General features: G+C 40.5%; 1 protein-coding gene across 9 annotated transcripts in view; it reads left to right on the forward strand.

Annotated features, from left to right (window-relative positions):
* Positions 1 to 12,162, forward strand: part of LTBP1 (latent transforming growth factor beta binding protein 1) — a 455,261-nt gene that overhangs the window by 285,096 nt on the left and 158,003 nt on the right. For all 9 annotated transcript variants that reach the window (XM_040224607.1, XM_040224608.1, XM_040224611.1 and 6 more), the window contains one exon: positions 2,733 to 2,855. In XM_040224607.1, the coding sequence (XP_040080541.1) occupies positions 2,733 to 2,855 (123 nt within the window). The remainder of the gene's footprint in view (positions 1 to 2,732; positions 2,856 to 12,162) is intronic.

Consider the following 12,162-nt stretch of genomic DNA (forward strand, 5'->3'; position numbering starts at 1 on the left):
CTGTGTCTTGGGGTGGGGAGGACGGGAAACACTACTTTAACCTGCAGGGAGGTTAGCCAGCAGGGAGGCCTGACGGGACTGTCATAGAAACTTCCAGGTAAGGGGAGATTCTGGGTCCTAAGAGGTAAACACGGATGGTGTAATGGTGCAACCGATGATTAGGAGTCAAGTCCACTCTGAGAAAGAGGAAGGCTGATGATCACACCATAGTGGGAACATGAAGGGAAACAGAGATTTTTGTCCAGGTTTTTTGACCCAATTGACTGGTTACCCAAATTTGCGGTTTAAGTGGGGATATGTGATATGGGCTTTGCTTGTACCAGGCACACCTCAACTTGACACTCTTCCTGCTTCTTTATGGTGCTTCTCTTAAGGAGAATGAGTTACAGGGGAATGTTTTCAATTACATGGTGTGCATAAATGTGTTTTATAGTAAAACACAGACTCTGATCAAGAAGAAGATGGGCAGGTTCTAGACCATATGCTGGGCCAGGTGTCGCTGGATGCAAACCTGGAATGCTGTAGAATTTATACAACAAATATGGGTTGTCATTTGAATGTTGTTGAAAATGTCATATTGTCACTGAAGTTAAAAATTGCATATGTTGGGTAAAATACATCCATATACATGTTTTTGGCTACTTTGAATATGAAATATAAGCAAATAATGATTTATTTCAGGTTGTATCTGCCTTTTATGTGATGATTCTGCTAGTAACTGTTTACTACCATGGTGTTCAGTTTTAATGTAGAAAATTAGCATTTTAAGATCCTTAGTAGAAGTTTTATTAGAATTAGTTATTGCAAGAAATAAGTATCATTTGAAATGGAGACACTAAGAGTCAAGTTTGTTAGCTATTAAGCTTCATAAGTTACACTGAATAAAATAGATGACTTCTAATTTTTTAAAAAAATTTTAACTTGTCACATTGTTTATTTTTAATTATCTTTGCAAATGACTCCGTAATCTTTTTTTTTTTTTAATCTGCCACATTTTTGTCTGTCCTCTTCTAAATCATTTTGACGTCCCCTTGGGTCACTGTCTTAGTCCATTTGGGCTGCTATAATAAAATCCACCGACTGGCTAGCTTAAAAACAGCAGGTATTTATTGCTCACACTTCTGGAGGCAGGGAAGTCCAAGAACAAGACACCAGCATGGTTGCCTTCTGGTGAGGGTCCTCTCTTGATTATAGGTGTCTGTATTGTATCCTTAAAATAGTTGGAGGGACTGGGGGTCTCCCTGAAGCCCCTTTTATAAGGCAATGAGCTTGCCAATGGGCTTGTGGGATCTTCCTGGACCAGGGATCACACCCATGTCTCCTGCATTGACAGGCGGATTCTTCACTGCTGAGCCACCAGGGAAGCCCTAACACTGTCACCTTTGGGGAGGGTTAGGATTTCAGCAGATTCGGTGGGGTGGGGCACACAACATTGAGACCATAGCAGTCAGCCTATGTAGACGATCTTAAGTCTCTATTTGCAGCCGTGATTCCTTTCACTTTATTCCTAAATCTGCTGCTGCAGCTGGATAATTATACTTGAGTATCCCAGTGTGACCTTGTAGTGTCAAACTTATCTCTTCATCTGCCTCTTTCCTTCACAGAACTTTGCACAAAACCAACAATGTCTTTTCTTCTTTGCTCAGATTAGAAGCCTTGCAGGCATCTTTGACCCTCTTCCTGTCCAATGCTGTGTTAGCTAGTCAAGTACCGAAAGCCATGCATTGTCAGTTGTTCCTTCCAAAAATACAAAAAATACTTCATTCCTTCTCTTCCTGATTATTCTCACTGTCACCAACCTGGCTTCTCACCAGTCTCATACTTGGATGATTCCTTCAGCGATCAAACTTTAAATCTCATCTCACCAAGCCATGTGCTGGCCAGATGCATTCCCTACAGCCTGCCATTGATTACATCTTCCTCCTGCTCACAAACCTTTAGTATATTTCTCTGTTTTCAGTAAAAATTGAATCCAAACCTAGCCTGGCTTTAACCAGCTCTTTTTCCAGCTATTCACCTTCCTAAAACTTCTGTTCCAGCTGATGATTTGACTCATGATTTCCTGATCCCCTTTCTTTCTCCAGTCTCTTGGCTCCTGTTTGTGTCCACCCATGCAGCTCATTCACCCTTTCCTACCCATCCATTTGGCTTCTCCCCAGATTCACTATCTGATGAAGTCTTACCTCCTTTGCCATGCTGCCGTCTCCCTGACCTGCACCTTCCCCTCACAGCTCTTACTTGTCTAGATAGGCAGTCTCATGGTATAACTTCTTCAGGGTTATGACCTTTCTTCTCATGATGATAGCTTGACTGATTCTCAGTTCTTTAATTTTTACATAGTTATATATACAGCTAGACTGTAAAAATCTCCAGGGCAAGGGTCTTTGCCTTACCTGTAGGCTCTATAATACTTAACAACACAGCCACTAAAATAGAAGATTTGTGAAGGCTGGGATCTTTTGTCACTTTTATTCAGTGGTAAGGCTCTAGTATCTAGGATAGAACCAGGTACCTGATAGGCTTATAGTAAATATTTGCTAAATTGTAGATGCTCAGTAAATGTTTGATTTAATTAAACTGCGAATGCATTAAAAGTTGCTAGCGTCTCATACTTACTGTGACTGAGAGATATTATAGTGGGGGAAAAAAAAAGAGGGGGCGTATGCATTTTACAGCCAGAATCTGTTCAACAGTGCTTGACATCTCCTTCTAAAAGAGTTGTTTTCCTGCAGATATTAATGAATGCCAACTACAGGGTGTGTGCCCTAATGGTGAGTGTTTGAATACCATGGGCAGCTACAGATGTACCTGCAAAATGGGATTTGGGCCGGATCCTACCTTTTCAAGTTGTGTTCGTAAGTAAAGATCACTTTTATTCCTATTTTGGATCAGGTTTTTTGTTTCGTTTTGTTTTGCTTTGAGAGGGTGTGGGAGGAGAATCTAAAAGAAGGTAACAGCTTGGTGGTCAACCGAATATTGAAAATATGCAGGAAGATGTCATTAAAATAGTAAAGGGGATGAGGTGGCCTGATATACTGGAGTAAATCTATGTTATGAAGCCTTTTCATTTTTATTGTGTTCAGAAGAAAATGAAAGCTAAAACTCAAGAAAAAGAGCAGGCATACAGAGGAAAGATACTTTAATGCAAAGAAAGCAGTTGATTAAAATTAGCATACCTAAGAGATGAAAACAGATTTTTCCTTCATGAGTATTTTAAGCATTATTTAGGTGGAGTTAAACTTTGTTCCAGCTTCTGTCTTTAATTAGTCCAAATTCTGAGTCACTTGTGTTTGATTTAATGAGGTTTCACTGTACTTTCTTGGTTGGAAGAGTCTGGGAAATAGTTACCAAGGCCCTGTGTTTCAAATGTTTTATTCAGTTCTAATTTCAAATATTCTATTCTGTTGTCCTTAAAAACCACCAAAATGTGTCCCTAAACTATTTTGCTTTATGAATCTGTCTCTACGATTTTTCTTCTGGGTAAGGATAAAGATCCTCCATCAAACCTTCTGTATGTTCTAATACTGGTATAGAAAACGTAGTTTCTCCAAAAAGACACTCTTGCCACAAAACCAGTGTAATCATTACAGATCACCTGAAGATTAGAGATGCATGCATTTTAGATGTAAAGTGCTCAAACAGAGTTTTTTTTTAAGACTACCTTATTTATTAAGGTGAAAAGTGAAAGTGAAAGTCACTCAGTCGTGTCCGACTCTGTGACGCCATGGACTATAGCTGACCAGTCTCCTCCATCCATGGAAGTGCTAGGCAAGAATACTTGAGTGGGTTGCCATTTCCTTCTCCAGGGGATCATCCCCACCCACGTATCAAATCCTGGTCTCCTGCATTGCAGGCAATTCTTTACCATCTGAGCCACCAGGGAAGCCAAATTTTTAAGGTATTTGTGCCCATTATTACAAAGTAGGTAAACACAACAGATTTTTCAAAGTCATATACAATTAAATATTAAACATTTTAAACTAATGCATGGCAGAAAGTTGTCAAGATAATATTTTGAGCAATTCATTAATTTTTGTCTTGCTGGATTTCTATTTTTATTTAACTTTTTTTTTTTAATGTGGCTCCAGTATTTGTTATTTGGTATCTCTCTGATCCCCAGTTTTAAATTTGCTGTATCTTCAAGACATGTTTTTTTCACGAAGGTACTATCATTTGTTTTTAACTGTGCATTTCTTAACTCTGTGCCCTAAGCTGATGGATAGACATGGTGAAGTAAAGACAGATATAGTAAAATAAAATGACAACTTCATTCATTACTTTTAGATGAGTTTATTGAGGGTTTTGGAACATTGTTACTAATTACTATTATTTTCCTTTAAAACCTGTCAAATCCAGATTAGGAAATTTTGCACGTAAATTCTTTCCTCCATGTCCTTTCACAGATAGTTCTGATCATGCAGCAGACAGACACCTACTAATTATAGGGCTTTTTTGATGGGTGGAGAAATCAGACTGTAAAATTACACTTGCATACACGGTACATTTGCAAATTGATGCAAGGATTTGGAAACTTCATGCCAAAAAACATTGTTGAAAATATCCAGATAATTTAGGGATCATTTCTGGCTGACTGGAATTACATGAGTAAGTATTATAAATATATTTTTATAATTTAAGTATAAAAGATTTTTAGAGTTTGGGTATAGAGTTGTGAATATTTTTTTTCTGTTAAATTGATTTGTAGTCTGGTTAAAATAGCTATGTTGAACGTTGTAGATTAGGTAAACTTGGAGGACTGGTCACAAAGTGTTTTATTTGACTAGATCTGATGTCTAGAGCTAAGGGCAGACATCCAGGTTTTAATGAGATTGCAGGAACCTGCCAATGAGATTTTGAAACACTTACACATTTCCTTAGCATTTATTTTCCTTGTCATTGCCCAGATAATACTGAACATATTAAACAGCCATCCGTTCATATTTGAAAAATAAATAATTCAATTTTATGGTTCAGCTACAACAGCTGAAATGATAAGTATTAGGAGATGTTTGTTGCTAGTTAAGTGTTCCAGTTTAGAGTTTGAAGTTAAAACTTGGGCTCTTACCAGCGTTGAGTGGGCAGATTTATTTCTCTTTCCTCTGAATTTACCACATGTAATATCACAGAAATATGTAGAGTCCTTTAGAATTTGTGACTTGGTTCAATCTAGTCTGATTTGTGGGTGAACTATACTTTGAACAAGTTGATGGGGAAAGTCCAAAGAGAAAGAATGTCTTGAGAAAGAAGGAGGGGAGAAGGTGATACTTAACGTGTATGTGTATTAGTCGCTCAGCCGTGTCCAACTCTTTGTGAACCCATGGACTGTAGCCCACCAGGCTGCTCTGACCATGGGATTCTCCAGGCAAGAATACTGGAATGAGATACTTACAACACAGGGGTGAAAAATACTGGCAGGATGGTGGTGCCTTTGATAGTCGTGGAGGAAATAGCAGGCGGAGGCTGGGGGCCACACACGCACACTGACGCACAAGGGCACTGGGCAGAGCTATTTATCCTTTGAAATAAATGCTCTTGCAAGACAGAAAAACAGCCGTGGATAGATGGTGGAAGCAGATGGAGGTGACTGGCTGCTTTTGCTCAGGCAGCATGAATTTAGGGCATATCCAGGCCATAAAAGGTGTGGCTGACTCTGTGAACTCAAAGAAATGGACTTGGCAGTGGCTGAAGAGCAGTGGGAAGCTCTCCCTGTTCTCGAATACACTGAGGTGAACACCCTCAGAATTCCTTGACTTTAGCCAAAGGTTGCAACCACTTCACTTTCTCTCCTTGCCCGCTCCCTGTGCTTGACTTAGCCAAGCTGAAAGAGGAAGGTAGGAGGGGTCTGGCCTTGGCCGCCTCCGACCTCTGCATCTGTGGATCAGGGCTCTGCTGCAGTAGCATTCTCTAGACCTGCTTCTGCCTATCTGTGGGGAAGGCTGAAACCCAAGATCTCTCAGAGCACATCCAAGAAAAGTGTAATAACCTGTGAAGAGTGAGTAGGGAAGCTTTCTGACTTTTTAAACGGCAATTAATTTTCTTCAGACACTTGAGACCTCTTAGGATGAATGCTGGGAAGGGTGTATCCACAGGTTCAAAGTGAATGAAAGTCACCCAGTTGTGTCTGACTGTTTGCGACCCCATGGACTGTATCCTGCCAGGCTCCTCTGTCCGTAGAATTCTCCAGGCAAGAATACTGGAGTGGGTTGCCACTTTCTTTCTCCAGGGGATCTTCCTGACCCAGGGATCGAACCCTGGCCTCCTGAATCACAGGCAGACTCTTTAGCATCTGAATTCTGAGCCTGCATGTTTGCTGTTCCATTATATCCTTGGCCAGTATAAAGGGTTAGAGAGAAGATGGGCTCCTGCCCTAACTCCAGAAATCACGAGATGTCGAACATACCCCTTCAAAAAGCCAGTTATATTCATGAACACTGTTTCTTTTTAGTTTCTTCAGCTTCCTTGACGAGATAAGAATTATTTCACACAATAGGAAACTGAAGCCAGGAGAGTTTAAGTAACTTTTCAAGATCATGTAGCTCACCCTTGACATTTGAGATTATAGAATTGGGTTTTGTGCCTTAAATTTAGGGTTCTAGATCAGGAATTGGCAAATAATAGCCCATGGGCCAAATATGCCCCATTGTCTGTAATTGTAAATAGTTTTATTGAAACACATTCTGTCCATTCATTTACATACTATCCACGGCTGTGAAATAGCCGTTGGCGAGCTGAGAAGTTGCAATAGAGACCATATGGACCACAGAGCCTAAAATGTTTGTCTTGCCTTTCACAGAGAAAGATTTCTGACTTTTGGGCTAAATCAGTGCTGTCCAATAGAACTTTTTGTAATGATGGAAGTGTTCCGTATCTACATTGTCTGAGGTGATAGATACTAGTCATAGGTGGCTGGTGTGCCAAAGAGATTGAATTTTTAATTGTTTCTGTCTTCAGTTTTTTTAACTTTTTATTTTATATGGGAGTATAGCTAATTAACAATGTTGTGATAGTTTCAGGTCAACAGCGAAGGGACTCAGCCATACATATATACACGTATCCATTCTCATCCAAACTCTTCTCCCATTCATAGGCTGCCGCATAACATTGAGCAGTATCTCATTTAAATTTTATCAAAGGAGCAGTATATGGGCAGGGGCTAATGCATTGGATCTCATAGTTCTAGACGTGTTTTTGTAAAAACTGATTGGGTAAATGACCACCAAGATCTCTCTGGCAGAGAGAGCAAAATGGGCTTTCCTTCCTGACCTGGTGGTTTTGTCCATGGTAAGATTATTTTTCCCCTAGAAGTGAGGCTGGGAGCCTCTTTGTCACCCCTGACTCTCTCATCTCCTTTGGTCTTCAAGAAAGTCATTAAATCTTCATAATCTGTTTTATGCTTTTTCCTTTCCTCCAGCTTCTGCTGTGGCTGTCTCAGCTTAGACCCCTAGTTTTCCTCACTTAGTGACCACATAGCATCACGGCCTTAAGATTACACAAACAGATCTGTGCCCAGTGTTTGCTCCCAGATAAAAGCAGTAACAACTCAAACTGTGACACTAGTGTAGTAATCTTCACTGTGTACTTACTAAGTGCCAGGCATTGTGATGAGTACTTTGTATGGATTACCAAATATCATACTTACAGGATCTCTGTGAGGCTTGTATTCCTATTTGGGAAATGAAAAGATTGAGGCACAGAGAGGGTAAGGATCTTTCCAAAAGTAACACAGCCTATAAGTGGTAGAGCCCAAATTTGAAACTCTGTCTCACACTACTAGCTGAGCCTTTAATCAGGAAGAGGAAACTAGTCTAAATTGATAGGAGCAAGTCATATATTTAAGTGGAGCCACTATTTAGTCTCACTGTATAATAGCTAGTCTGACTCTGCAGTGGCCTCAGGGTCATTTTTAAAAATTTTATTCTCCCAGAATTGATTTTTAATAGCCCATTTCCTGAAAAGGCTCTTATCCAGTGGCTCTTACTTCCTTAGTAAGTCATCTGTTGGACTCCTCCTAACAGTGTTACCTGATTCCCACACCTGCATCCCAACACTCATTCCACTGGGACTCTAAGCTTTAAAGACATGAAACTCTAATGTGGAATTTCCTCCAAGAAGTGAGTAAGGATATTGGGTGGTTGGGATGGGGGAGGAGTGAAAACAAACTAGGAGAGACTAGCTATCTTCTCAAGTCTGTTGTAGTTTTCAACTTCTTCCAAGTACCAGATTCATTTATGTCTGTTTAATAATGTTTGAATCGATAAGAGCAGCATGCCTTTGAGAGTGTTACAGAGTTGGTTGTACAACCCTATAATTAACTCGTAAGTCGTTTAATGTATAATTGGGGAGCTTAGCTGTGAGAACCATAGTGTCATACCTTCTTACTGTGGTTTGTAATGGAATCACCATCAGCATTGAATATGGTGATGATTCAATACTACACTTGGGTTTAGAGCTGTATGTTTATTACTTTGGAAGATTTTTCCCATGTCTGTTGCCAAGAGCAAAAGACTTGTTTTCTTGACTGATTGTGGTATTTGCGGTAGGATTTATGCTTCTGAAATGTTTTCCCCTCTATACAGAGTACTGAATCTGTGTACCCTAGTCTTAGCAACGTGCCCTGCAAAAAAATAGAATCTGCAAAACCCATATTTAAGATTTCCTACATATATGAACTGTGTTTGAGTGTTTCCTGTGGAAGTATGGGTTGGCAGCAGTTGCTGCAGGGACACGGGCTCTGCGTGTGGGTATGGCTTAAGTCCTCTTGGAGGAGGTCGCCATTAACCCCACCACTGAGCTGCCAGAACTTACATAGGACTGGGAAATAGACTCTTGGAGGGCACAACAGAACCTTATGCACCAGGACCCAGGAGAAAGGAACAGTGACCCCACAGGAGACTTGCCTGTGGGTGTCTGGGAGTCTCTGGTGAAGTCATGGGTCAGTGGTGGCCTGCTGCAGGGTTGGGGGCATAGACTGTAACAGTACATGCATGGGATCTTTTGAGGGAGGTCACCATTATCTTCATTACCTCCACCATAGTTTGGCCCCAGGTAAATAGCAGGGAGGGAACACAGCTCCACCCAGCAACAGAAAAATGGATTAAGGATTTACTGAGCATGGCCCCACCCATCACAACAAGACCCAGTATCCCCCTCAGTCTATCTCCTCAGGAAGCTTTCATAAGCCTCTTATCCTTCTCCATCAGAGGGCAGACAACTGAAAACCACAATCACAGAATACTAACCAAAGAAAGCAAGAGAGTTTCAGAAAAACATCTATTTCTGCTTTATTGACTATGTCAAAGCCTCTGACTGTGTGGATCACAATAAACTGTGGAAAATTCTGAAAGAGACGGGAATACCAGACCACCTGACTTGCCTCTTGAGAAACCTGTATGCAGGTCAGGAAGCAACAGTTAGAACTGGACATGGAACAACAGACTGATTCCAAATAGGAAAAGGAGTACGTCAAGGCTGTATATTGTCACCCTGCTTATTTAACTTCTATGCAGTGTACATCATGAGAAACACTGGGCTGGAAGAAGCACAAGCTGGAATCAAGATTGGCGGGAGAATTATCAGATATGCAGATGATACCACCCTTATGGCAGAAAGTGAAGAGGAACTAAAAAGCCTCTTGATGAAAGAGAAGAAGAAGAGTGAAAAAGTTGGCTTAAAGCTCAGCATTCAGAAAACGAAGATCATGGCATCTGGTCCCATCACTTCCTGGCAAATAGATGGGGAAACAGTGGAAACAGTGACAGACTTTTGGCGGGAGAATTATCAATAACCTCAGATATGCAGATGATACCACCCTTATGGCAGAAAGTGAAGAGGAGCTAAAAAGCCTCTTGATGAAAGTGAAAGAGGAGAGTGAAAAAGTTGGCTTAAAACTCAGCATTCAGAAAACGAAGATCATGGCATCTGGTCCCATCACTTCATGGCAAATAGATGAAACTCTCTTGCTTTCTTTGGTTAGTGTTCTGTGGTTGGCAATCTTTGGGCAATACTCATTTTCTTTTTCTTTTTTCTTTTTTTTTTGAGTATAGTGTAAATCCTTACGATGCAATAGAATGTTTAATCCTGTTTATCATATTTTAAATAATAAATGTAGTATACTAACATTAGTGAATTATCCTTTACAACCAGGCTTCCCATCTATGATTAAAGATAGTACTCAGACAATAGAAACACCAGTGTTGCATCATTCTAGGTAGTGTATTGTTCCTGGGTTTATAGAAGTGTTTAATGAAATAAGTGAAATTGCCACTAAGTCATTTAAAATGATAAAAGAATAACAGATGACTTAGGTATTACAATAGAGGCTGTTTTAAATATCGCATCCTATTAGAAATCTGAGGGAGGCATAGAGTAATACTTTGAAAATTTGAATCGTAGGAACATCAGTAAAATTTAGGTATGTAACCCAAGGCTTTTCACTGGCTTCCTCTGGGTTTTCTTCCATCTTCAAAGGAGCAGATTTTTTATTAGTTTGTAGCTTATGTGTACTTGGGATGAAGCAAAATGTTTGGTTGCAACATGGTCTGATGTTCCGACACACCAACAGTTGAGTTTTAAGTGTAAATAGAATTTTTTAATAAAAAAATGAAGTACATTTTGAACACCCCAAAATGATTAGTTTAAAAAAAGATCTTTATAAAAATAAGTACAACAGTTGAGTTTTGATGACTTTGTAAGCCAATGATTCTTATTCCCTTAAAGACCGCCCCCTAACTTGAAGTGCTTTGGAAGCTGTCATGGAAAAAGAACGCCAGTACCCCAGCACTTAGGGAAAATCTTGGTGTTAGGAAATGAGGGAAGAACAAAAACCTATAAAAGAGACCTTTCAGGAGAAGATACTTAGGAATTAGCTATTCTCCATATGATAAAATGCCTAAAAGTTTACTCACTTGTGTATGCCGCGCCTGGGAGTCTCAGCTAGAGACTCGCGTGAATGAACCAGCAGTCTCTTATCATTCACTTACACACCAGTATACATACTAATCCCTTGAAAACTGAATTGCTGATTGGGAGTTTGGGCAGCAGGCCCAATGTGCTACTTCAAAGTAGAGGCCTTGGCTAGGGGACCAGGGTGAGCCTAACGGGGGTGGTACCTGAGATAGTGTCACCGCCCTGGATATGCAGGTGAGTGGACACAAGGGAGTCAACATCGATAAGTCAGTGCAAGCGGTCAGAGTCACCATTTCCCGGTGTCCAGGGTTTGGGGAAACTCTGCTCTGCTTTAAATGGCCCTTGTTCTTGGGATCTAGAACTTAATGCTATTCGTGTTATCATTAAGCCCTGCCACATGTGAAATGGGCTTCTCTGTTGGCTCAGATGGTAAAAAAGAATTCCAGCTGCAATGCAGGAGACCTGGGGTTGAATCCCTGGGTCGAGAAGATCCCCTGGAAAAGGGAAAGGCTACCACTCCGGTATTCTTGCCTGGAGAATCCCATGGACAGAGGAGCCTGGCAGGCTATAGTCCATGGGGTTGCAAAAAGTCAGACGTGACTGGGTGACTAAGCACACAGCACGTGTGTAAAATAGGCTCTTGTGAGTCGACCTGACACTGTTGCTATGGAAATATGTGTTGTGAATTCCAAACACTTTGGAGGAGAAATTTTGGAGCAAAATCCTCGGTGAGCTGACTATATTAGAACTATGTATGTGTTCTTAAGATTATACAACCTACTTACAGAAACAGACAGACACACACATACACATATATGTGCTGTATAAGTGATGGTCAATCATTTCAGAAATTTACTATCCTTTTGGAGGTAATCACTATTCTCTTACATTTTGTTTTACTTCTGTGACCTTTGATTTTTCCCAGCTGACTGGCACAGACTCCAGAAAGTGAGTAGGAAAAGGAAGAGAAAAGACTACCTTTTACCACATTTTGAGTAGTTTTGGGCAAACTTGGCTTTACTAGAGGAGCTAAGTTTTGAAGGCTTAGGAAGGTGTCCTCGGCTCCCCTCAGTCCACTGCTCCCATCTTCCAGTTCACTGATATCTCTCTTTCCAAATATTTTTGGTTGGTTGAAATTCTGTGACTAAATAGTGATCAAGATGTGTTCAAATGCCCTTGAGAGGATGGAGATACCTGGTTTTATTCATAAGGGAGGCTGACATGTGTTTTGTGTCTACTCTGAACCAAATGTTTAGC

The sequence above is a fragment of the Oryx dammah genome, unplaced genomic scaffold (assembly GCF_014754425.2).
Source record: "Oryx dammah isolate SB20612 unplaced genomic scaffold, SCBI_Odam_1.1 HiC_scaffold_25, whole genome shotgun sequence".
Lineage (NCBI taxonomy): Eukaryota > Metazoa > Chordata > Mammalia > Artiodactyla > Bovidae > Oryx > Oryx dammah.